The 25,256-nt window shown below is 37.5% G+C and overlaps 1 protein-coding gene across 9 annotated transcripts in view; it reads right to left on the reverse strand.

The window, feature by feature from the left end:
• Positions 1-591: 591 nt before the first annotated feature.
• The window catches only part of NF1 (neurofibromin 1), a 260,230-nt gene continuing 235,565 nt past the window's right edge, over positions 592-25,256 (reverse strand). For 4 of the 9 annotated variants that reach the window (XM_082371271.1, XM_082371276.1, XM_082371270.1 and 1 more), the window contains 9 exons: positions 24,024-24,181; positions 20,053-20,175; positions 19,513-19,643; positions 19,253-19,353; positions 17,803-17,945; positions 17,400-17,446; positions 15,937-16,153; positions 10,940-11,023; positions 592-4,272 (listed from right to left, as the gene is read on the reverse strand). In XM_082371271.1, coding sequence (XP_082227397.1) covers positions 4,130-4,272; positions 10,940-11,023; positions 15,937-16,153; positions 17,400-17,446; positions 17,803-17,945; positions 19,253-19,353; positions 19,513-19,643; positions 20,053-20,175; positions 24,024-24,181 — 1,147 coding nt within the window. In that variant the 3' untranslated portion in view covers positions 592-4,129. The remainder of the gene's footprint in view (positions 4,273-10,939; positions 11,024-15,936; positions 16,154-17,399; positions 17,447-17,802; positions 17,946-19,252; positions 19,354-19,512; positions 19,644-20,052; positions 20,176-24,023; positions 24,182-25,256) is intronic. The other 5 variants (XM_082371275.1, XM_082371273.1, XM_082371272.1 and 2 more) reach the window with 3 other exon arrangements.

Raw genomic sequence — 25,256 nt, forward strand, 5'->3', positions numbered from 1 at the left:
CTTGAGAGGCGCCCTCCCTAACCCCGGAGGAAAGGAGCATCCTTATCTCTGAAGACAAGACAGAGGGACTTCGAGAACTGGAACAGGCCTTGCTGGGTTTCCCGCACTTCACCGCACTTACCTCATAGTCTTTGACCTATCAGATTTTTACACAAATGCTCACTCTTCATCAAACCTAGGATAGAAATACTCAGGCTTAACTGTTTTTTTCGGGTCTTCTCATCTCTTTTTGAAGGCTCCTGTGACATGTAAAATTTATATTAAATAAATGTGTATGCTTTTCTCCTATTAATTTATCAGTTTAATTTTCAGACTCAGCCAGAGACCCCTAGGAGGCTCGAGGGAAACTTTTTTCTCCCCTATACATTTCACCAAAATTATTTTACCTTTCGTTTAGAGAGGTTCTGGAAATAGAAAGGTCCTTCCCATGGAGTGGGGGTGGTGATGGTGGTTTGAGGAGAACCCAAGACATTCTTAAAAGAAAGGAAACGGCCTTAATGTTTCAAAAGATCAGGGAGGAGTGCGGGGAAGTGAGAAAACAGAGCTGATGCATGTGAAGAAATTAAATAACTCCCCACATCTTAGAGCAGATTGAATTTACATTTTACTTTAAAAAAAGGGGAGGAGTACATACACAGTGAGGAAAATGGGACGGGAACAACAATGATCTGAAATGGATTTCTACAGTTTTCCCCTACAATGGTAGATTTTGTCTGTTGGGCAGTATTTCTCCTGCTGGCGTACAACTGCTTACAATATTAACGAGGTTGTAGACAAGGGAACTGCCAAAGTTTGGGCCTGAATGGAAAAGAGAGGAAGTTATCATATACAATGTAAGTTTACAATACACAGCATTTTCTTTAAATGATGTAACGCAGTCGCAGGAAGAAGTTAACAGTACTAACACGAGAATAATCAAATTTTTGTTTGTTATCCATGTACAGCAACTAACTGCTTTACAAAAAAGCAAAATAATACAATATATCATCACAGGTATTTACAGTGTAGTAAATATACTTTTCTGTCAAATTTTACACAAACTATTTACAGGTGAATATACTGCATTAAAAAAAGCTGTGTGGCTGACACTAAGAGTGAATTTTTGTGTAAGTCCGTTGCGTAACATTGAATAAGACATGCCTCATTATGCCTGGGTTGGGGGTGGGAGGTAAAAACAAAACCAAAAAAACAGAAAAGCCAAAACAAAACTGAAAACCCCTAAAATCCACTGAGCAGGGAGGGTTGCCGGCTTACATTCTGTCTCCCCCAGGACATCCGTTCATGGGGGTGGCAGCTGGCTGTTCTCTGTGGCGTCCTCAGCCCTGGCCCAGGACCTGCACAGAGCCGGCACCCAGTAACGGACAGGTGCTGAGTGGATGCAGGACGGAGCACTTGCCACTTCCCCCAAAGCTAGTGAACTGGGTCTCGGTGCTGGCAAACAAGGGCACACCCCTGGGACAGGGCAGTGATAAAACAGGGAGATCATGCATGCCAAAAAACATGGTGAGTTAATGTTTTCCTTTTTAAAAAGTCAGGGGAAACATCCACAAACCCCAAACAAATTACTTTATAGAACTTACATCCAATTATGCAAAATGGGCAAACTACTATGAACTTCAGAATTTCTTGCGCAGGTTGTAAGTACGAGGCCTAAAAAACAGTTTCATTTCTCAGAGGAAGCATATTGGTGAGAGATTTATCTCATGTGCATCTCAGTTTCTTGGAAAGCTAGATTTTCCTCAAAAGTCAGAAGTTCTTCAAACAAGGTAAATCTTAAACCTTAATAAGTTTTCAAATTCCCAGGGTGTACTGGTAAGAAGTATTTTTGCAATTCAAAGAAGGCTCAATTTTGATTTGTGCAATGCAGATCATTAATTTCATGAGGTACTTCAAGTGAATTCATCCATTCATTACACTAGAGGGAAATAACGAATAAATTTAAGACACAGCATACCTTGGAAAACTTGTTTATGGAAAGATCAATATTTTTAACGGTAAACCTTTGGAAGTTCCTCTATTTTGATAGGAGAAGCAAAATAGCATAACACTACCAACTGTCATTGCACCAAACCAACAACAAAGAGGGAAAAACATGGAACCCAAATGATTAAAGGCTCGCATCTGCCTTTTATTCCAGGAGCCAGGAAGTTGTGATGCCCACCCCAGAAGCTCTGGGGTGTGGGGGAACGTGGACCTTACCAGCAGCTTGGCATCCTTGGCACCGGGCTGTTAATGATCTGTTTCTAAACTCAGCTCTAGTCTTAATTCCTTATCATCTCAGTTGCTCTGTTATTATAAACATTCTATTCTAATGAAGCGTCTACAATAGTTAAAAACAAAAGTTTAGTTAATTGCACCTGTCTTCAATATTTCCCAACAATTCAGTGTCAAAATAACTATTGACACTAAGGTTTTTTTCATTTTAGCTAACGGTTTTTACTTTTCCCAGGACTGTAAACAAATTAAAAAAATTAAATTCTTGTTATTTTCTGAATATCAAAAGCAATTTTATTTACATTAACATATTACATTGTTACTGTGTGGATAAATGTGAAGTGTGTTATATTATTAAAATCAGAACATTTAAATGTACCATTGATTTAGCTGTGGAATTTAATTTACTGAAATCCACTCATGAAATAGCACTTCAGGAAACTCCCCCTCCCCTAGGTTTCTTCTTCTCTCCCAAAGCCATTACACCTTAACGTATAAAGGGAACCCAGGAATAGGGGGATAATATCTTCTTGTAATAAATATGGTTTAGTCCTAAATTGGAACATCCAGATACTAATATATTCACTGAAGTCAAATTATTTTGCACACTGCAGGTACCACAAAGAAATTGGATCTGCATTACTATGGAAATTCCAATGCCATGATAATCCATACCATTCAGTATAGCAGCAACTCTTAAGGTCCCCTATTGTCATAATAATGCAGGTTGACCAGTCTTTTCACAGTGATTAAATGCAATTCTATCATATAGAACCCGAATGTTTTTGCTGAAGAGATTCCTGATTTTTTGGAGGGGAGAGGAAAGATTACAAGACATTTAAAATACATCTCATCAAAAATTTTTGATAATATACACCACATTCTATGTTTCTGGGAAAATTATTAAACAAGATAAAAGCATCGTCTACTCTAATAGTCACGTACCATTCCATTTTGTATGGAGCTAATGCAACCATCTACGGAAATTACCTCCTAGGAACAATTTGCAACACTTTGTTCACTGATTACCCTGCTCGGAATTATTTAGGAAAGAAGAAGAGGAAGGGAAAAATGTATAATTACTATACTTAGTATAGTTTTGGCTTACAAAAACAAAAACGACTTTTAGCATATTTAAAGATTAAAAGATAATCAACTGGAGAAAAATATAAACTTGTTTGGATGACTGAGTTTGGATAAGGCCTCAGAACTCATCTCTTTAATTCAGTAATGTTAAGATACATGTGGTTACACTTATTTTCCTGTAATTATTGCTAATACTCAAGTGTTAGTTTTTCTTAAGAACCCACTACAAAATACTAAATCCCTCCTCCCCCACCCCCCAAAGTACCTCGCCTGTGGCTTTATGGTATGAAGTCACTGAGGCTTGACTGCTATGGTTCTTCAGTTTTGTAAGGTAAAAAAAAGTCCACAGCTAAAAGTCAGATTAAACATACTGGGGTTATAATATTATTTCTCCCATAAACTTCTATCTTGAAAAGTGTGTAAATAAGACTAACACTTTACTTTGTATGTTGAAGAAGGGGAAAACATAGAAGGCAGAGCTCTGTGCAAATGGCTTTCATAGCTGGCCAGTAGTAGCAGTATTCAAGAAATCATCCTCTCTCACAACTGGGATGTTCTCAGTTCAAGTGTCCTGACCTCCCACTTTCTTTGCAGTTGTTCTGAACACTTGCTTAAACCAGACAAACCAAAAGTAGAAGAAAAAAACGTTAAAGAAAAAAGCAGCATTAAATTTAGGCAACGCTTCCAAGAGTTGATCATCTGGCAACATGGCAGACTGGATGGGCTCATAATAAAACATGAAGTGCAGCATCACAGCACGGTGGTGAGGGGTCACTAGTGAAGAGCCCGTATAAGTTAAGTCTGTTTGAAAAAGGAAAGAAAGAAAGCTTCACACGATCTTCTTAATGCTATTACGTTTGAAACTGCCAGCGCTTCTTTGCTTCTGCACCTGGCTTGCGGATCCATGACGAGTTCGCCCACTGTTACAGTGCCCAGTGGTAGGGGAGAGTTCAACATTCTCCTTGTCGATTCCTGGAGAGAAACAGAGCAGCCAGTTACCCCCTCTCCTGTGGTGTTAAGCTCCAGGATTGAATCTCACGATTTGTATACGAGATACAACCTGGTGTATTGTTTTTGCCTTCATTTTAATAGTCAGCTGCTAGAGTGTTTACAAAGATCTTGTCACACAGAAAACCTCACACTTTGTTAAGCAAAATTTGCTATCGTGGCAGAAAAACAGCATAAGGAAGAAAAAAAAACAAAACAGAGAAGTTGCAAGGAAAAGCTAGAGGCAGTCAGGCTTGAGCTGAATGAAAGGCTAGCAGCCACCAAAGACTAGAACGCCTTCCTCCAAATCATACCAGAAGCTTCCAGCAGAGGTCAGCTTCTAGCCACGTAGCCTTACTGGTGTTTATACACAGAATATATTCTGTAGTTGCAGAAGGTACAGAAATTTGTCATTTCAAAGAAAGGTAGATGCTTTTTATTTTTTAAATCATAGTGCCTACCCCAAAGGAACTCAAATATTTACTGAGAAAATAATATATCAGAAAGGTCATACTGTAGAATTTTTGCTTTGATCTTCTTTTCAACTCTGGCAAGTCATTTTTTGTTCTGCACCTTTAACAGATGCCATTTATTTCTCTCATGGAGGAGATTAAACCTCCTCAAACTGGGCCCTACAATGTATTTTTATAAATAATCTAATTAGTAACTTCATAAAAGTAACTAGAAGCAAAAACAAGGTATTTTTTACTCATCAGATTAGTAAAGATTACAAATTAGACAGGTGACAGAATAGTGGTTACCTCTGGGGAAGAAGTGACTGGAAGGGGGCATGAGGATGGTTTCTTGGGGTGCTGGCGATGTTGTTTCTTGATCTGGATACTGGATTTTTAAGTATGTTTACTTCTTAAAAGTTCATTAGGTTGTAAATTTATAATCTGTGTGCTTTTCTGTCATACTTCAATAAAATTTACTAAAATAATTAGACCGATTATACCCACCTTTGACATAACTATTGGTAGGAAAGCAAAAAGTATTTTAGCAATTTGTATCAAAATGTAAAGTACTGGGACTTCTCTGGTGGTGCAGTGGTTGGGAATCTGCCCGCCAATGCAGGGGACACGGGTTCGAGCCCTGGTCCGGGAGGATCCCACATGCTGCGGAGCAAATAAGCCCATGCGCCACGGCTGCTGAGCCTGCGCTCTAGACCCCGTGAGCCACGACTGCTGAAGCCCGTGCGCCTGGAGCCTGTGCTCCGCAACGGGAGAGGCCACCGCAGTGGGAGGCCCGCACACCGCAACGAGGAGTAGCCCCTGTTTGCCACAGCTGGAGAGAGCCCGCGTGCAGCAACGAAGACCCAATGCAGCCAATAAAAAAAAAAAAAAAAAAAAAAGTAAAGTACTGATTGATATTTACTGATACAGAAAAATGACTATAATTTTGGATTAGGGGGAAAAAATCCACATACAGGGGAAAATAAACAAATAAACAAACAAAAAGGCTGGGAAAACATTTGCCAAAAATGTTATCTCTGGATGGTGTGATTTCAGGTAATTTTTACTTTATTCTTTTTTTTTTTCTTTTGGCTGAGCCACACGGCTTGCAGGACCTTAGTTCCTCGAAGCCATGCCCCTTGCAATGGAAGCGTGGAGTCCTAGCCACTGGACCGCCAGGGAATTCCCTACTTTATTCTTATCTGTACCATCTGAATTTTAAAATAAACAGTAAATTTGAGAATGGAAAAATTTCTATTTTTGGACAAAAAATAGTACTTCAAGTCAAAAAGTATTTATGTTCCTGAAAATGTACATAGACCCACACATCTGTTTGTTGGTTCTTGAACGGGAAATGATCTGTGATGACCTGCTTCTAGGAGCCACACATCTTTGTTTGGATTCAGCCTTGAATTCAACTCAGAGTATGAGGCATCTACAGGCACACGGTCTGGTTTACACAGGCTCCATAGAGGTTTGCTGTCTTGAGCTTATCAGAGGAACACAGGCATATGAAAAAGTGCACTGGGCTGGGAGTGTGAGTGCATCATTAAAAATGTCAGCAGCACCTCTCCAGGAGGCAAGCATAGTGAACCCACTCTTGAATCTGTTCCAATCTAATCCTACGGGTAGAAAGATAAACGGAAGAAAATACACTGTGATGTTCAAAGAACTTTTCTCTGGGTCGCAGAATTCTGGATGATTTTTATTCTCTTCTGCATATTTATTTGCATCTTCTCCAGAGCTATTTAAAAAAGAAATAACAAAATTGAAAGGAGACTGCTCATCATCCCTTGAATGTGCCTTGGACTCTGTAATGTGTGTTTGTGCAGCTCTTTCACTTGCCTTACCAATCTCTACAAGATAAAATGCAACCCGTATTTCTTCTCATCTGTTTCTTTCATGATGCGTTCTCCTGTCTCTTGCCAGAACTATTTTCTCCCTCCCCTTTTTTCTGCCTGTTTTTATATGGCATTTATATTTTGCCTATATTATCAGAACTTGTGTATATGTCATACTTTCTCTACTAGAATAAAAGCACCTAGAAGGGCAAAGATCGTTCATCATTCATTTTTATTTTCCTACAAGATCTAGTTGACGACTTTTTCAACAAACATTGGTTGAACTGATGTTTCCATCTTTAAATGTGATGGCTGCAATTCAGAGCCAAAAAGCATGCAACCCCTGATCTCCAGTGGGGTGGCGCCATATTTTTATTGGAAAAGACACAGTTTTTTTTAGCTTCTCCCATCTGAAGTGATCATGAACTTGTCTGAGTATTTGACTTTCCATTTCCTCAAATTCGCATGTGGCCTACAAGTTCAAGTCCAACAGTTCCTTATCTAGGTTTATTTCCTTAATAGGAAATAAGATTCGGGCAAAACTAGTACTTTAAAGATAAGGGTTTGAAACAACCAGGGGATGGTCATCAGGAGGGACACAGTGTTGATGACCACTGGAGGGCCAGTGGCCCTCTGCCAGCAATCTTCCACTCTGGGGCTCTTTCTTGTGTGACCACCTTTGGTGCAGCCTTGCCACTGCTGGACTATGGCTCATTCTGGGGGTGTGGGGGGGGGAAAGCAGTCACCACGCTGCAAGGTAGCAAAGCTTCTATCTGAGGACAAGGGCCTGTTCAGTTTAATTCTTAAGAATTAAAATTATATAAATTATAATCAGAGTAAGTCACTAGGGTGAAGGTTTTTCTTCAAAGACATACTAAGAATATTCCATTTCCTGCTTTGTTAAGCAAGTGACTTTCAGACCTCTAAATAAAATTTTATTGGGCTGGCCAAAAGGTTCGTTCGGGTTTTTCCATAACGTCTTATGGGATAACCCGAATGAACTTTTTGGCCACCCCAGTAAATGTTAAGGGTAAGAGCAAGCAATAAAGTTTTACACATACTGTGACCTCAACTACATAAAGAAAAGAAATTGGAAGGAGATGCACCAAAATGTTAATAAACAGTGATTATCTTAAGAGTGGTGGGATTACAGGTGATTTTTTTCTTCTATTTTGCTGAATTTTAAAATTTTTTCCCTAATGAGCATACGTTCCTTTTAATTAAAATTCTTAAAGTATCACTGACCTAGGACTGTCACTGATAACCCAAAGCTTCAATGCTATGTGAGAGGCTGATGTCCCACTTTTACTCAATTTTCATCTCAATTCATTACCTGTTTTTGTGTATATGTTTTCTTCCTACTTAGTGACCCAACCCTACAAGTCACACACAGGTAAATGTGGCATGATTGTGATTCCTAAGTTCAACTTCACAGCAAAGGTGTTTTATTTAAGGATCTAAGGAGAAGCTGACATAAAAATCTTGGAGGTTTTTTAAAAAATCAATTTAAAAAAGCATTATATATATACCAAAAAATAGCACCTTGAAAAAAGCCAGGTTAGTATGAAACAGAATGATACCAGTATCCTGGTTTCTAAGCATAATTCTCACTTTTGAGAATTTTGGCAGCATTCTTCTTTTTAACCCTTTGAAAATAAATCTAGAAACCTTTCTAGAATGTAGTGAAAGATTTGGTCTCAACATTCTATAGGAAAAACTCTCAGATTATCAGCCTGACTGCCCAATTGGAGACAGATCCTTCCTGCTTTGGTACATACTATATTTTAAGTTGGTGAGCAGACCTTGGTGCTGCACTCCTGCTCATCAAGGCTGCTTGGAGGCTTTGCATCCTGGTCTCTCTTATGCCCCTACGCACTGGCTTTCCCTTTTGACTCTCAGTGGGCACAAAAGCAGAAATCCATGAGGTGACAGAAATCCAAAGGCCACCACCCAAGTGAAATAAAGGTAAAAACCTCTGTGGTCCTGACTTGATAGTTTAAATTCCCTTAGATATGCTGTGGTTAAGCATGCAGCCAGTTACAAACAACATGCAGGGCAGAAGAAGCTGAAGATTCTCTACAGCAGTGTATGAATAAGCACTGTGCTTCAGTGAATTGTGGTGGTTCCAGATAAAGATAAAATCCTAAATAAAAGGTGTTATTGGCCAAAATTCAGTGAACTAAGTGGGAAAAAAATTATTAGATTACACTATAGTTAAATAACATATATAAATAACTTATATATCTATTATATGTCTATCTCCTCTGCTCAAACGTGAGTTCCTTGAAGGCAGGTATCACGGTTTATTTGGACAACTAGGGATATAGTTCCAGGCTGACAAATAATTTTTAAAAAGTCACCTATTTTTTTAAACACCAAAATGATTTCTCAAACTGGAACCTAATATTTTCATGAAATAATAAAAAGATCGAATCCCTTTTAGCTCTTGAGAAGCTGAGGAAAAATGGGTTAGGTGATTTGTGAGAAGTTTTTCAACAAAAATAAAAGACGTAATAATCCAAACCTCCCACCACCTGCACAAGGCGATAGTAAGTTCCCTGAATCTGCATTGCTTAGTTTATCACATGTATCATATGGCAAACCTGTCAGAAAACTCTTATTGCATCTATGAGAAGGCAAAGCTGTCAGAAGGCTCATTTGTTACACACACAGTGAGGCACATCAGAAGACCCAGGTTCCAGTCTGTTTGGATCAGAACTCTTATTTGGTTTCAGTTCTTAATCTGGCAATTAAAAAATAACAGTAGACGTGCCTATTTCAAAGGATTGTTAGAAGAATCAGATAGGCTAGGTGAAGACTTTTTGCACACAGATAATTACTGCATAAATTAAGATGTTCCTAATACCTGAAAAAAAAAAAAAAAAGACCAAGTGAAGTGCTGAAAGGAATTTTAGAACAAACGCATAGGACTTGAATTTTATACTAGAATTTGTAAAATTACTGACGCTAATGTAAATAAGCAAGAAATATAAGTCTTCTTAGAAGAAAAGATAACTATAGCTTGTTCTTATGCTATAGTAATACATTGATGGAAACGTGTTAAATATATATTTAGAAAATTCATATTTTGAGCTAGATATACAAAAGGGTGACTATAAGAATTTAAAAAATATTTGTAATGGTCTTTCATCAATTGCTAACACCTTTTTTTCTATACAGGTCTAATCTTTCTGTATACTAACTACCGAAAGGTAAAAGAAAGAAAAGGCATCTTTTATAAATTAGACATAAGTGTATCACATTTTTTTCTTCTTAGTCCTTTAAGCTAACTAAGGACCACGTTCCTTTCTTTTTAACACGGGTGACAGAGTGGACAGCCAGCTTTAATTTCTACGGAAATGCTGGGGTTGGCTTTGTATCTATATTTGGGGAAAATAAATACTTCCTAAGCTAAAAACCCTTCCCCAAACCACATACCCTCCTTTCTCTATTAACTCTCCCTGGAGTTTCTTGTTCAGCTGCCTGTGTTAGTCCAGGGCTGGGACGGCATCTTCAGTGCTCAGGGGGAGCATGAACAGCTCTTTCATCGAGACAGATCTCAGCCCTGTGGCACCGTAAGCATCCAGACCTTACAGTAATGGCCTTACAAATTCTTTAGGTGCCTGAACCAGACTCTGCTTACAGGGATTGGTGAATGAAGTCTCATGCCATGTGCCCAGGATGAGCGCAGGGTAAGCAGTATTTCGCGCAAAGATGACAAAAGTAAAGAGTACCTTGATGAGGCAACAGCTGCATGAAAACTGCTGATTTAGAGCAAGGCAGAGAAGCTTCACAGACACAGAATGGAAGAAAAAACAAAAGTGAGTGATATCTGTAAGATTTTTAAAGGGTGAAATATGATTAGATACTGGATAATTATTATTTTCCTTGGTTTTCAGGAGGATTCTTGTTTTAATTGCTGAACTCTGACCATTAATTTCCCAAACATTACAATCTCTAAATAAATGGAAGAACTTACAATTTTACAGATAGATGTGTTTTTACCACCTTTATTAGAAATAAGAATTTTAGTGTAAATCAAGAATTACACTAAAAAATGAAATGGAAAATTAGCAGAAGTTACACCAAGCAATTGCTCAGTTTAAAATTATTTTTCTCCCTTAAATATAGGGTAATAACAAAGAAAAAAGAAGAAAAAGCAAATCAAGAATATACCAAATAAAGGTCTGGGATACGGTAAGCAGTTCCCTAAAACATTAAAACTGTTTTGGAGATTTTAAGTAGTCTCAAAATAGAGGCCTCTAAGTTTCTTCTAAGAGGGAGACATTTTAAACCTGGTAAGCACAGCGGAAGTGTGACTAAGTCTACCCTTTGGAGAAATGGTTTTGATAAACTAACCTTTTCTGCACACAGCTGTCAGCACTACTGGGTAGGAATCCTTACAACTCCTAGCTGATCCACCCGGCTTCCTGGGAGGGAGGTCTGCATTACAGAAGCAAAGTGACTGAATAACTGACAGGCCTGGACGTAGCCCCAAAATAAAGTGAAAGAAGTGAATTTAGAATAAAGTTCAACTAAATAGGTCTTTGCTCTAAAAAATCCATGCTCTAACACTAACAGTAAAATAAGGTGATCAAAGAAAAAAATTAAAGTTTTTTTTTTCAAGTGCAAAAACATTTAAAATAGATCACAGGCTTATTTTTGTTAAAAAATTATAAAACATGTGACCTCACATATTTTTGAGGTCAAAAATATATTATAAAACTTTTGCCGTAATTATTACCTGATTTTTCCAAACAGATGTCCCTTTGAATGATCAGAATACTTTATAGTACAAGGTACAACATAAGTACAAAAGAGATCACGAAAGAGGGCAAAATAGTTACCTGTGTATACTTTGCCACTCTTACTATTCTGAAATCTATTTGAGGGCAGGTCTCATGTCCTAGTAGCCCCTGCCACTCCCTTGGGTCTAACAGAGTCCCTTGCATGTAGTAAACAATGAATATCTGGGATAATTCACGATAAAATCTGGATTTCGGGTTATTTTCTACAGAGCATTGTAGTATTAATCTCGTACCTAAAAATCAAAGAACTTGTGTACACAAAGAATTTGTTAAACAACATGACTCAGAAGGAAATAACAGCTTTAGCTGAAACCAAATAGTGAGATCCATAGGCAAAAACTGTCAAGTCTCTGGGGACCAGTGTCTCTCTCATCTTTAAATGTTCCAGCGTACCTAGTGTATACCTACAAAATAGGTGTTCGAATGTTTACTGAATTAAATTACAGTGTGAAAAATATTAGGAGGTCTCGGTAGAGTATAAATTAAATTTTAATACACTGGAAATGAACCTATTTAATTTCTTTTTAATGAGTACTAAAATCCATATAATTCCATCTGGATTTTTATTTCTAGTATACTTGCTCCTTAATATCTAAAGAGGACACAGGAAGACTATCTGGAATGCATACTTGAAATGGTTTATAAAGCACTCACAATATGGCTTTTAAAAAGGCTTCTTTGCTCATCCTGTAAGAGAGCCATTTATGGCTTGGCCTTAAGCACGACAAAGTCCCATATATAACATTTTTAGTAGATAGGTTTTATTTTCTAGTTCTAATCCTGGTTCTTCAATTCATGTCCAGCTCAGCTACACTGGACCTAAGAATGGATCGCAATATCAAATTTGAAATATTCTTATCTATCAGAGAGTAAATATTATGGATTTTCTTCAAGATTCTCATAGTGGCATGTGGGAAAATCTGAAGAGACAAAGTTTTATGTCCATTTGGCTAAGAGGACCACAGTTAACACAATTTCATATGCACTGAACTCTGAGTACAGTCCACTGGCTCCACTGATACCAAGTCAACTTCTACTAGGAGTGGGGTCAGAAGACAGTCATTTATGTAATTTTATATATGGAGTTATAAAACAATCCTTCTTGTGCTAAGGGGATAGACAAGTGGGCTATGATCATCTGTCAAGAAGACTGGATTTTCAGAGACAACTGCTTTATGTAAATGACCGCTACTTCCTCAAAAGCTGGTGACTGATGAATTATCACCAAAATTTTTACCTAAGTAAGGTTTAGTGTTTCATGGGGGAGGGCGAGGGGGTTCATGAATTTCTTATCTAGCTAATTTGACAGCAGAGAATATTGGAGACCAAAAGAAGATACAGCTTAGTGGCCGATCCTGCTAAGTACCAAAGATCTAGAAAGCAAAGTCTTGCACTGACAGGGAAAGTTTGAAGCAAAGGCTTGAGCTGTGTGCAGATCAGCAACTTTTGCTTTTTGACATAAAGAAACAGAGCTTTCACCTGTTTAAAATTCAGTAGACTAGCGCAGGTTGATGTTGGGTAATTTGATGGCAAGCCACACTTATGCTCCATTTCAGGGAGTGACACAGGGCTTCTTTAAATACTTCTGCTTAGGACTTGGCTGATGGAAGTGGAGACAGGGAAATATTCTGGTTTCTATACGACCAAATAGCGAAGCCGAAATGCTGGAGTGAGTTATGAATCTGGATTAGATTCATCACTTCTTTTAGCCCTTTGATATCAGCAAACTCAGATCCACAAAGAATTGAGGAGATAGGGATGTAAGATTACAAGGAGCTAAAGATATAAAACAGCATACCTAGTTACAGAGTATTAACTCTTGTAAGAGGTATTCCCTAAGAGCAAATGACAAAAACACAATAATTAGGTAGATAAATAAATCAGGATCCTTTCATGGAGATGAGCCCACAGTTTAGAGATACAAATGGGTTTCATCGAAGAGTAAAGTTACTACTGAAAAGATAAACTCTTTCTCTAATAACATGTAGTAAAATAATGTGGTGAACCAAAGGACATACAATTTACAATTTAGAGACAGAAAAACACCGTTATTCTACTTAATTAATTGTATTACTTTTAAAGCTTCAGTTTCTTTTGAGAATAGTCAGAGGTTTCCAGGGTGTTATACTCTATTCAAGCAGCCATCTTTGGAGAACTACTGGAGGTGACACGGTAGGTTTAAAACTGTAACCAAAACCACATATGCTATTCTTTGATTTCTCTAAACAATTCTAAGTAAGAGGTTACAGAGTAGGACTACTTTTCTAAGCAAATGATATGGCTAATGTCCAATCAACACAGGACATGAACAGTTAATCAAGTAGCAGAAGAACTTGTACTGGTACCTTTATTCTTAATCTGATTATTTTATTGTCTCCATCAGTGGGCAAATATGGGCAGAAATACCCCTGACAATTAGTTTGGGTTAAAAAAAAAAGTCAATGTAAAAACAACTAAACATTTTGACAGCTTTAACATCACTTTAGTAGCCCAAGAGGCAAAAGATTGGTCAAAATGAACCAAACTTTAAAAACAAGAGGATCAATATAGACAGTCTACGAATTTTCTAATTGTGATTAACTTCAGTGGTTGACTAACCCAGACGATAGAGAGCTCTACAGAAGAAAAGGAGCGGTGGACTTAAGGTAAGGCAGATGGAAGTAATGAGACAGAAAGAAAGAAATGAAAGAAAAAGGGAAAGGCAGGGGAAGGGAAGGAAGAAAGATGACAGATACAGTAGGCAATGAATGTGGTAGAAAGAGCACTGGCCTTGGTTCTAGATAAGAACTGTGTGATAAAGCAATTCACTTAGCTCTTCTAAACTCAGTCTCCCCTTCACACACAACATTGTGAGCCTAGAACTAAATTACCTCTATAGTACCCCCTAGCTCCAAAATGCTAAGATTTTATGGCGGGAGGCGGGGGGTAGTGGTGATGAGGGAAAGAATTCAGTGGCTGCAGTATCTAGAAGAAAGTAAACTTAAAGTTTTGCCCTGGCTTTAACAGTTGAAATGCTGATAATGGGGCAAGATCACAGGCACACTCTAGTGCTTAAGAATCACCTGGGTGTTTATTAAACACAGATTGCCGCCTGGGCCCCACTCCTGGAGTCTCTTGTGCAGGAGGTCTGGGGTGGGATTCTAGCGTTTGCATTTCTAATAAGCTCCTGAACGATGCTGAGGCTGCTGGTCTGGGACCACACTTGGAGAAACACTGTTCTAGGGAATAGGTGACAGAGGCCAAATAAACACAGTTATATGGGGAAAAAAAGTTGGCCAGATTTCTCTTATTTCTTGTGGGGGAGAAAACCTGACTAGGTGCAGTAAGGTGATTGATAAATAAATGCTGGATTAAACAATTTGTTTCCTCTGCTGACCAAGGCTTTGTTGTTGACCAAAGCTTAATAGATGAATATAGTTATTTAATATAATGGTTTATAATATGAATTGGGAATTAGATTTGCCAAGTTCTTCAGAACCTTCAAAACTATATATGTTTAAACATTCATGCAAAACTGAGATTATAAACTGGGAATTCTATTTATGGATCTTAAACATCACAAAATAGTTATAATGCATCATTTGGCTTTTTAAAAGAAAATCCATGCTAACACTTGACTACATCTAATATTGATAACTTTTCCTTATAGCATGAGGTGTTTCATAAGTAAACTTTTCAGATAATGAAACTTTAAACACAAAACCTTTTTAATTTTAACCATTTTAGAAAGATATCTTTCTGAATAGAATACACGACCACAACGGAAGCTTTCCTTCATTACCCACTGTCATCATAAATACACAATGGCGTCAGTTCTGTAATGAACTGAATAACACCTCCAGGGTTTGACCAGAGTCATAAGAAATCATCCGCTTTGTCACTGAAAAAGCCCAGAGTTCTGTACGCTTGCCATTTCTGCCATCTTGTTTATCTCAGCCCCACCCGAGCTATTAGCTGTTATTTCTCAGTTTATCTGCCTCTTAGTTGCATGTTGAATGGGCATACTTTCCCCACTTGGACCTAAGAGTGACTCCAGAGTCAGGAATATGCTTATGGGCTTTAAGATGTTATTTTTTTGAGGTGGCATTTTTGTCTGGTTGTTTATTTACTCCTAGATTTTCAGGTTGTTGCTGGCAGCAGGGAAAAGGGGCACTACTATATTTTGTTTATTTTTGGGATACAGTATGCTGTATCAGAGGCACAGAAACACTAGGGCAAGGTTAGTATATCTAGTAAGGGAATTATAATTCTGTTCACTTACAGGGTCATATACCTTAGGTTACTCTTCCTGCCTAAACTCTAAAAACTTATCAACCTTGGAACACTATGTGAACACTCTAAACATTTCACTATCTTTGTATGACTGTTTGAAAGTAGACAGCTTTACAGAAACCAAAATTCAAATCAGCTACAAGGTAAAGAAGAAATGTGAGATGAATTTCATGATAAAAAGGAGCAAAATCTGCTATAAACTGATAACAAGGGAATTCCTAATGTTGGTATAGTAATATTATTGCTCAAATTTATATAAAGATTACATTTACTGACCTGGGGAATGCTGGGAAGTTGCAAGTGAGGTCATGGAATTAGAAAGGTTAAGGTTAGCAGTAATACTAAGCTGGCTCTGCACTGCAGGAGGATAAGGAGATGTGGGTGTCAGGAGGGACTCCTCACTGGTTTCTTCATCAATTCCAGGCAAATACGTGTCAATCAAGGCATCAAGAAACTTAACAATAAGCTCAGCATAGTCTGGGATTTGTGTTTGCTGTAATGGAAAATAGGACATTATTTTAGCTCTGTTCTTTTTTCTTTTTTTGTAAATCCCCCTTGAAGCCAAAAAAGATAAATTCAATTTTTGTTTTGGGCTTAATTTACTATTTTTCTTCCTTTGTACTACAGATCATTAAAAAAAAAAGGGGGTGGAATAATATTTGTAGACTACCATGGGACTTACAACTGGGAATTTTATTCAGCTAACACTTACAGCTTCCAGATGAACCTGTGATTACTGAAGGCCATGCACAAAGACTGAATTAATTCTGAGACAATCCAATCATCAGGAATGATGTCTAGTCTATCTTCCAAAACTGAGAAAATGAGCAGAGCATCATTCCAGCTGCCATGTAGAGATTCAACTAACTAAATACTGTGAAGGGCTCGGAGAGTTACTGGCAATCAAACTACAAAAGTTCCCGCATGATATACTTATTTCTGTGACTTCAGGCCCATTTTTTAAATGACAGCCTTTGCATATCAAGAGATATGCAGTAATAACTAAACAAAACAAAACTAAGTACTCAACTGTTAAAATTAGAACAAGATTTATGCAATTCATATTGATTTAGCGCCCCTATCTCTAGAACACTGCACTAGGGGAAGAAAAAGAAGTCCTGCCTTCAAGGAACCTCAATCAATTTGGAGAGAGACCATATACAGAGAGAATAATTAAATACACATTTATGTAGCACTATATCAACTAACACCAATCAAAGAACAAACTGAATGGAGCAAATGAGGATATATTCAGGGAAGAGTGAATCTAATGCAACAGGTTGGAAGGAAAAATGTTTTCTTGAGGTAAATTTCTTTTTCATTATGTAATTTTTAAAATTGAGGTTTAATTGACATATAACATTATATTAATTTTAGGTCATGAGGTAGATTTTAAACATATGTAATGCTCCTTCCTAATCACAAGATACCTAAATGTGTGCATTAAGATCATCAATTACATGAGGGACCGAGGGCAGAAAGTTTACAGAGGTTTATCATACGTTTCTGAAAAGTCAAGCATAAATTTAGTTGAATTTTTTTTTTTTTGTAAAAGCTAGTATATAAACATATTAAAGGTGTTGCCTCTTGGAAAGAATCTTGTGGTAGAAAACTTTTAATAAAAATAATATATGTGTTTTTTGTGAATCATTCTGGTTTTCAACATATTGTCTTAAAGCAGGAACAGTAATATAAATAAAACTTTCATTTTGTCAATAGAGAAAAAGATATTTTCTTACCTTTGAAAAGGGTCCTGCAAACCGCCATAGGCCATTAAAACCAAAACCTGCAACAAATCAAATGTTACTCTTATAGCAAGCATGACACTCTTTCAGTCTTAACAGAAATTATATAGTTGATGATATATAAAACCCCCACACACAGTGAAAACTTTTTTTTTTTAGAATGAGTGTCAAAGTAGACTAAAACTCACTGAAAATATACCCAGTATAAAACCATATTTTAGTTAAAAAGTTGTCAACCACTTATTGTACTGAACACATAATTAAAAGTCAGAAAATGGCATATTAGAGAGGTGTGAACAAGCCTATTCCTCATAAGGAATTCTTCAGCCAGTGCATTCTTTAACAGCACACATGTTTCAAGTTCATCAACCATCCTCCTCCCGATACGTTTATTTACTTTGCAGGTAAGATGTTTGGTACTGTGGTGGGGATTCTTCATGGTACACCACACTTTGCACAATCCCATGGATTGGATTTAACAAATTTGGATCTTGGCACAATGACAACAGGGTGTTGATCTTAGAGTCCAACAAATTGTGCCTAAAAAAATAAAAGTCAACAGAGGAACATTTTAAAGGAAAATTAAATGAAAATATATACTGGAAAATATTTTTCCCTAGAACAGTATGATAAAAATGAAGGGTGATGAGTGCTTTTCCAATTTTTCTCTAACGAACGTGTGTATTTGCTTTTTTGTTTTGTCTTTTGTGTTTAAGTCATTAGGAAAATATGGTAAAAGCACCTAACTAGCACTGTCATATAACCATGCTTAACTATATGTGGTGATTATTTGCTCAAGACAAGGTTGGCTTCTGTCTGCCACTCAGCATGCTTTAGGACCATCTCTTTCTGCTGATTATTGATATGTACCCAGGAGTTAAAACTAAATTTAATATTAATCAGTGTTTAATAAATGCTGAATCAGATCGAATGAGGAAAGCAAAATTAGCTTGGAGGGGGTGGAATATATGATCAAATTCAAACTTCTGAGGAAATTAACTATTTCTAACCCAGCTATACCCCATTAATAAAAATAACCAAGAGCCAAGTATATAAAATTCTGAAATTTATAAATAAGATTAAACAAAAACAAAGAAATAATGATACTACATAGAAGGCCTACATTAGGAATAGAGTTTCCCAAGTTTCTTTGGGTTATCTAGATTTGAACACTTTGAGGCTAATATGATTTTAGCCCTTAAGAGAGAATAAAATTCATCTCCCAAATAAGAAGTCAATTTTGTTTTCACGCAGCTGTGGATTAAAAACAAAAGCTCTACTGAAAAAGAAAACAGAACAGGTATGCTGATTTAAATATAGCAATCTAACAGCTTTCTCCTAAGTGAGGAAATAAACAATGCTCATCACAATGAACAATGTAAGAAAATCACAAGATAAAAAAATGTTTTTCCCACTCTGACAAGTACAGGTTTCTGGTAACTGACTATACTGCTGAACTGAATGAATAAGCATTTTCAGAACTCTAATGGAAAACTGATGAATTCATAAAAGTGCTAACAAAAGATCAAGATGAAAAAAAAATTAATTACATGGGACTGAGTGAACTGATGAGGATGATTATAATTTTTGTGACTTTCTGTTTGAATAAAAAAAAAAAAATGTTTTTTCCGATCGGCAGGCCAAAACTAGTCCTAGGTCCCGTTAAACCCACTGTCTCTAAGCTAAAAATCACTACCACACTACTTTTTTTTTTTTTACTATCACACTACTTCACGTTCCCCTCTCCACAACCAGTGAACACTACTGGGTGATACTTTTCCTAAGCTTTTATAAAACATTTGACTTCAAGACAGATACAAAAGTTAAACACAAGTGGAGATACTTACACAACAGGAAAAACTTTGGGGAAAACAACACTAGCTTCTGCTAAGTATTCATAAAGAATTCGTTGATCAAACTCATCCGTGGTGTATTTCACCAGCGTAGCCTGAAAAAAAAAGTAAACAAAAAACATTTTACTTTGTGGCTGAATTGTTACCTGTTTCGGTGAGAAGCAGAATTTGGCCTTCCTTTCATGTTTTTAATATTTAAGGGCCTTCTAAGAGTAGACTGGAAAAAACCCCCCACAAAAAGCAAAAAATATTACCAGAACAGTAAGAAGAAGTGCTTGGATCTTCGGATCAGTAAGTACTTCTTCATCTAAGAGAACATTTGATTCAGACACTGAAACTTTACGTAAATGTGGGTGCTGTTGTGATGAGGAAATCCTTTGAGTTTCTGTGGTAAGATATGGATTAACACAATCAGCTATATTAATCAAATATAACACACTAGATACTACTTCACCTAACATATTTTAATGTCACTTCTAAAATTCGATAGCTTTTTAACAGACACTTAAAACATCAACATAAATATCATACAAAATTACTATTCACCTATACAAAAGTTCTGGCTAGCTGTATACAATGTTGTATATCATATGTATGATTACTTTCTACACAGGTTTCAGGATATCTGTCATTTTAAGGACTGTATAGCTTGTCTTTGTCTTTTGAAAAAGAGCAAATGTTTCTATATTTTATCCTAATGATACTAAGAAATGGCTGGAAAGCAAATATGGCTTTAATGTACTCTCCCTCCTTACTTTCAATGATCTAGATTAATTATTAACTTTGTTTCTCACCCATTTCATAATCAGTTTCTGCTACTCTCCTCATTTTGGGGGGTGTTGTGATCCCTGATTCCATTTCTTGCCTTTTAGGAGCCTTTGTGTCTGATATCAAGTGATCAAAACTTTTCCTTGTTCCTATAAACAAAAGTTACAGAATATGGAAGTTCATTAACCACAGTGTCTGTGAATAGGAATATACTAAAAAGAAAATGTTTGGGCATAAAGTGTTTAAGTTTTCACTTAAGGACCCAAAGAAAGCTCAAACATATCCCTGGGGCAGAGTTCCTCTCCTCTCCTGTTTTTTTCCGTCTTCTCAAGGAATTTTGGCCACACAGCTGTTCTGTTTCAGGACAGGATGTGCCTTATTGGTCCAAATTAAATTGAGATTACATGCACTACACTGGAGGTAAACCAAACTCCACCAACAAGTACAATATTTGATAATAAATACAGAGATATGTGCTGTTTAGTAGCAAAGATCAACTATGTCTGAACAGCCTTTTTTCAATTTAAGGCATTCTGCTGGTGCCAAGAATGAGTCATTAACCTATGAAGAATTTCTAAAAGTAGACAAAATCAAAGTTTTAGTTCTTCAGGCTTTGAAAAAAGGATGTGCATGCCTAAAAGTACTAAATAATAGATACACTGGGAGATGCTTCAAAAATAGCAAGCAGTACCGTTTCCCACTTGGCTTTGAGTTTCTCTAATCATGTATTATACCAATGTTAAATACCTGTCTCTTAAAGTAAAAGTATTGAAACTGGATTATTTGGAACTTATATATTTCTGTTCTTTATATTCTAAGAACTTCTCTTATTCTTCTTGGTACAGCTCTAACAGCAAATCTGGAATACTTTTGACAGTATTATTTTTTAAAAGCCAGAACTGAAGCCACTGTAATTACATATGACAATTGAACACTTGAGAAATTTAATGTTCTATTAACCTCAAGTTTTAATACTAATAATTATTCACAATAGTCATAAAAATCAAGGTCAAATAATTTAACAGCCCAAAAGAATCTAGTCCAACCTCTTCATTTCCTGTACCTGTAAACTGAGGAAGCCATGAGCAGTTAAGAGATTAGCCTGAAGTTGCAAGGCTAGGCATCCAGTTAGTGACCAGACTTTAAATATCAAATTTCCTAAAAACCAATTCGTGCGGGCTTCCCTGGTGGTGCAGTGGTTGGGAGTCTGCCTGCCAATGCAGGGGACATGGGTTTGAGCCCTGGTCTGGACGATCCCACATGCCGCGGAGCAACTAGGCCCGTGAGCCACAACTACTGAGCCTGCGCGTCTGGAGCTTGTGCTCCGCAACAGGAGGGGCCGCGACAGTGAGAGGCCCGCGCACCGTGATGAAGAGTGGCCCCCGCTTGCTGCAACTAGAGAAAGCCCTCGCACAGAAACGAAGATCCAACACAGCCAAAAAAAAAAAAAAAACCAATTCGTGCTTTCATACTGCATGAGATCAGGACACCACTCTCTATGTTTAGTTTTCTTACTTTTCTCATTCTTCCTTTTTTACTTTACACTCTGCATTCTTCCTGGGAGATCTCCTTCCACTGCCATAGCTTCAGCTGTCTAATGAACTAATCAATTCTAAATGTGCCACTTGTCCACTTCTCTCTTCCTGAACTCCAGATGTATGTTCTCATTTATCTCTTACATATACACGCCAAGAATCCTGAAGGGATCTCAAATATAATATCAACCAACCTAAATTTATCTTGTACTATAAATATATTAGTCTTGATCTCTGTGAATGGAATCACTATCCAGCCAGTTTTTTTTTTTTTTTTTTTTAAAGTAGAGGGAAGGATTTTTTATTTATTTATTTATTTTTGGCTGTGTTGGGTCTTCATTTCGTGCGAGGGCTTTCTCTAGTTGCGGCAAGCGGGGGCCACTCTTCATCGCGGTGCGCGGGCCTTTCACTATCACGGCCTCTCTTGTTGCGGGGCACAGGCTCCAGACGCGCAGGCTCAGTAGTTGTGGCTCACGGGCCTAGTTGCTCCGCGGCATGTGGGATCTTCCCAGACCAGGGCTCGAACCCGTGTCCCCTGCATTGGCAGGCAGACTCTCAACCACTGCGCCACCAGGGAAGCCCCCAGCCAGTTTTTGAAGCCAGAAATTTCTGACATCCTTCACTGCCTTCTCCCTCCCCACCTGGCCCAAAGAGTCAGGCACTAAGTCCCACACCTGATTCCTTTCCTCCATTGTCCCACTGCTCCTGCCTTAGTGTAGGCCTACACCATTTTTTGCTTGGACCGCTGTAACGATCTCTTAAATGATTCCCTTGCGAAAAAACTCTTCCTATTTCTCCATATTGTAGCCAAAAACCTTTCCTAAGAATAAAATTTTGTAACGTCTCTCCCCTACTTAAAGATCCCTGCTGGATACATGATAAGGCTAAATCTCTTAACATGGCACAAAGTCTCCCACAAACTAGTTGCAATTCTTCTCTAGCCTCATTTCGTACCCCAGTGCTTTTCCTGACTTTGCTTTATTTATGCTATTTCCCCCCTCTCTTGAATACATGCCTTCCTTACCCTGTGCCTACCAGGCAAGCATGTATTAAATTTTCAAGATCCGGTTCAAATGTTACCTCCTCTCTGTAGCTTTTCCTAATTTCCTTACTTTAATGGCACCTGGGGATGCTGTTGCAATTGTCTGATTATAAGTCTTAGCCACCAAACTATGAGCTCCTCCAGGGCAAAGGCTGTAACTTTTTCATCTATCACATGGGTTGAATGAATTCAATATTGCATTTTCTCTGAAGTTAGTTTTTCATTTACAACTTCCTTGGCATGAAAACTCAGAATCACAAAACACAAAGTAACCAGGAAACTCCTAGAACATTATTTATGGAAAAGTATAAAGAGAAAGGAACTCAAACAAAAGATAACAGTCCTTGGGACTTCCCTGGTGGCGCAGTGGTTAAGAATCCGCCTGCCAATGCAGGGGACACGGGTTCGAGCCCTGGTCCGGGAAGATCCCACATGCTGCGGAGCAACTAAGCCCGTGTGCCACAACTACTGAGCCCATGTGCTGCAATTACTGAAGCCCGCACGCCTAGAGCCCGTGCTCCGCAACAAGAGAAGCCACCGCAATGACAAGCCTGTGCACCACAACGAAGAGTAGCCCCCGCTCACCACAACTAGAGAAAGCCTGCGCATAGCAACAAAGACCCAATGCAGCCAAAAATAAATAAATAAAATAAATAAAAAAAAGATAACAGTCCTATGTGACTAGTAATAGTGATTAACATTCATGGTTTCAATTTCTCTCATGGTTTATTGGCAGTTTATTTTATACTTCTTTAGCCAAAGTTGTGTAAGAGCACCTTTGCATTCAATCTGTGGTGAGGTGGGATCAGTGGGCTCTCTCGTTATTTACTTCAGTTTTTGAAAAGGGAAAAAGGGTCTCACAGCATTTCAGGTATATTTCTCATGGTCAAATGTTGATATAACCAAGCAATTTTAACTTCCAAGAACCCTATCTTCTTACAGTAATCAAAAACTCTTACCTTTTTGTCTTTTTAAAGAAAAGATGGCAAATAGTATTATTATAGCTTCATAGCATATTCATGTATTCTGCCCTCAGAGGGTAATTTTGGGAAATATATTGTTAAAGGCCCTGCATCTGAATGCTGCAAGACTCTTCCTTTTCTGTGAGTATCTAATGTCTCTCCTACTCCCATTTCCCTTCTGCCTGGCCAAGGCAGAATAAAACAAGTAGAGCCACAATATTTAGTCTAAGAATCCCCGCAAAACTGTTTCAAGATCTCATTCTCATTCCTCTATCTTAACTGATATGGCTTAACTGATCTATCAAACTCTCTCATAATTGGCATCAAAGACTTTGCTACATCAAAAACAGGAAATTTTGATAATCTTGAACAGCTTCAAATAATTTTCCAGGTGTGAAAGTATCTGACCATTTTTGAAAAGAATTCTAAAACTTTCTACATAATTTAGATAAACTAACCAAGCAACTTCTTCGTGTTGGCCTGAGAAGGCTGCCCCATGTCCAAGCTCATGGATTTCCTGGCTCGGGGACTGGTCTGGCCCGCAGGTGGATAGCTGGCTGCAAGGTACCCTTCAGAACCTTTGGGAGAGGACCATGGCTGATTCTCCTTTAGTGTCCTGAGAGATTAAAACAATTGAGAAGAATCAATAAACATGATGACAAATACAACCACTGCTGGCCCTTCTAATTGGCTATTGTATTTCCCAATGGCAGAGACCAAGTAATTTTAAAACTGTACTTTAAAGCTCTTTAGGGTACAAACTCTTAATCTATCCCCAGGAAGTATCCACTTTCTTGCCATGACATCTTATACACAGTAGGTACTCAACAAATGCTCAACTGAACTGTACTGCATTGATTTTTTAATCAGGGAGAATCAAGTCTAAATAAGCAATTGTATCCCTGGTTTAAAAACCAAGGGGGAACACAGTCAAACTCACTTTCTCCTTTTCATAACAAAAAGGGCATATCTCAAAGAAATATAATCATAGGAATGACTGAAGAGTAAGACTACTGAAAGCCAAGTATGCCTGGAAAGCTTTTGCATACACTGTTAACATCTCAGCTGGAAATTGCTGAGGGCTTTTTATCAAAAAGTGGGATGTTGATAAATTTAATGATATAAGCACTACAAACACAAGATTATTTTCCCATGTTCAACACTGTACCTAAAACTTAAAGGTATCTTTGTTTAACTGAAAATATAAAAAAACTCCAAATGATGCTATTTTCATGTAATTTCTCTATGTTTTAGTGAAAAATATACCACTCAAAGCAACATACAACAGGATATAATTTGATTATCTTAACATCTAAATCTGTACTATAGAAAACTTTTTAGTAACTTTAGTGTGATATGAGTAAATACAATAAATATGTTGGCACGTGTATCTTTTTACAAATCTGTATAGCTTAGTTTTCTATCATTAAGCATGTAATGTTGCTTATATTTCACATCAGGTTTTCCTAGGCCTTTTCCTGCAATCCGATACTTTCAAGATCATCTCTTTTCATTATTCAACTGATTTGTGCTTAAAAAGAGGCAAACTAATGTTAACTAATTAGCACAATTAGATTAGAAGAACTTTCCTTCAACTAACACACATAAAATACTGTACATTTATAAAATGAGTTTTGATTTACACACTCTTCCTAGGTTATCTTCAGAGTCCCTTCTATATTACCTTCTGG

Source organism: Balaenoptera borealis (genome assembly GCF_965194805.1).
Source record: "Balaenoptera borealis genome assembly, chromosome: 20".
Classification (NCBI taxonomy): Eukaryota; Metazoa; Chordata; class Mammalia; order Artiodactyla; family Balaenopteridae; genus Balaenoptera; species Balaenoptera borealis.